We start from the raw sequence: 2,099 nt of genomic DNA, 5'->3' as shown, positions 1-2,099 counted from the left end.
ACCTTCCCCTTTCGGCTAGTGTCCAGCAATCTCTTCTCTAGGTTTTTGAACTGCTTACCGGGAAAGGAAGTTACTGGTGGATAAAAGACTTCTCTGGTCTTTACACGCCGGATTCTTCCCCCGACCGTGTCGGAGGGACCGTTTTCTCCGACCATTTTCACCGCCGACGTTCGCTGATTCCGACCATACCACCATGTTAGGCTCCTGCAACTGCGACAGCCTTATGGTTGGATGAAACCACTAGCTACTGGTTTCTCACTTTACTACATCCTTGTAGTCCCCATCGTCATACGGTATCCTTACTACTCCCTGTAGTCTCGCGTATCTATCACTGGTGGAACTTCTTACTTTATTCCGACGAGCCAATGGCGAACCGCTACTCAAGAGCTGACAAAGGAAAATGGAAAGAGGAACGTCCTCCTTTCCGTAAACCGCTTGTCAGAATCCCGGCCTCGGATAGCTCTGAACTCATAGAGCGCAACAGATTCACACTCATAGGAAGAGTCACCAATTCCTCAATCCAAAAGACTAGAGCACTGGTTGACTTCTTTCTTCAACATTGGAATGTGGTAGGCAGAATCACTGGAAGAGATTTGGGCCCGTCCTTGTTCCAATTTGGGTTTGAATCGGAACAGGACCTTCAAGCCATACTCTCAAAATCGCCTTTTCATTTTAAGAAGTGGATGATGATCCTTCAGAGATGGGAACCGATAGTATCGGACTCGTTCCCTGCGACGATCTCGTTCTGGATTAAGGTCCATGGAGTTCCTCTCCATTACTGGACTGATGAAACTTTCGACATCATAGGAGCAGCCCTAGGCCCTATTGAACTACGTGACTTTGAGAAGGCAAGAATGAAAGTTCAGATCAATGGGCTAAAACCACTCATCATGCGTATGGACATCGAACTTCCTTCAAAGAAAGTTGTGGAAGTGGAGTTGGAATATGAGAAGCTTGAAAAACATTGCTTCTTCTGTAAGTCTCTGTCACATGAAGATGAAGATTGCGAGCTTCGCCCTCCATCTAGACAAGGAAGAGATCAGAGGATGTTGGGCATCTCCCAACACAACACCTTGGAAAGAATCGAAGAAAGCAAAAGGCGGCAGGAAGGCAGGAGACAAACTCGTCTACAACAAGGATAATCGAGAGAGGGAGCTCGCTGGTCTAACTACAAATATGCGGACCCAAGAGATGCTCGAAGCTCTTCTCATAACGATCCCTCTAGGATTGTTTCTGAAAGGAGCTCTGGCTATGAGGAAAATAAGAGACGTTATGATGATAGGAATGTTTCTATCAGAAGTAACCCATCATCAAGAAGAACTCCGCCCCGTAGAGAAGGACGAGATCAACCGTCAGCTGACTATGTCTCCCATTCTCGGGAGCCCCTTGCACCTCCCATGCATAACAAGCCAGGGATATCACCTATAAGAGAAGAGAGATCTAGGTCGAACCAGTCCCCCGGAACAAATGCCATAACAGTGCAAAGGCGAAACAGCATCGCAGATCGTCTCTCAGACCCGCGTGGTTCCAACTCAAAGAGCGAGGAAAGAATCTGTGCAAAGGATAGGCTTTCGGTCCACACACAGAGAACCAGTCTAAATGAAAGATCAGAGTCAAACTCCAACTCTAAACACATCCATAATGTGGAGCTCCAGGAAGTTGATGAAAATATGCATCTCCCTGTGATAAATTCTATTACTCGACCATCGAGTTCGAATGTTTTTGACTCGGGTAGGCTGGGCCCCTCGGAACGATCACCTATCAGGACTCTCAGCGAAGACAGAATCCATGTTTCACTCCGCTTAGGCCCCCTCCTCCAAACTGAAACTGAAGAAAGTGAGGAAAATCAGCTGACTCTGGCTGCACTGGCTAAAGCTGCAGGAAAAAGGAAAGTTGGGAATTCTCAGACCCTTAGAAAGGTTGGGAACAGCCCAGCACAAGGCCACGCTATTAAGAAACGACGGGTTACTAAAGTCCATCCATCTCCTAAAAGAAAACTGATGCTCGATGCGATAGTGGCCGGAGGAAGAAGAACATCAGCTGCAACACGCAAATTAGCACTGAACACTAAAATAATTCCTCCAACGGTTAAGAAGGGG

General features: G+C 47.1%; 1 protein-coding gene across 1 annotated transcript; it reads left to right on the top strand.

The window, feature by feature from the left end:
• Positions 1-365: 365 nt before the first annotated feature.
• Positions 366-1,142, top strand: LOC125590586. Its single transcript, XM_048764203.1, has one exon. The coding sequence runs from the start codon at positions 366-368 to the stop codon at positions 1,140-1,142; it is 777 nt and encodes a 258-aa protein (XP_048620160.1).
• The last annotated feature ends 957 nt before the right edge of the window (positions 1,143-2,099 follow it).

Source organism: Brassica napus, chromosome C7 (assembly GCF_020379485.1).
Source record: "Brassica napus cultivar Da-Ae chromosome C7, Da-Ae, whole genome shotgun sequence".
In the NCBI taxonomy this organism is placed as follows: domain Eukaryota; kingdom Viridiplantae; phylum Streptophyta; class Magnoliopsida; order Brassicales; family Brassicaceae; genus Brassica; species Brassica napus.
This window is presented reverse-complemented; position numbering and strand designations above follow the sequence as displayed.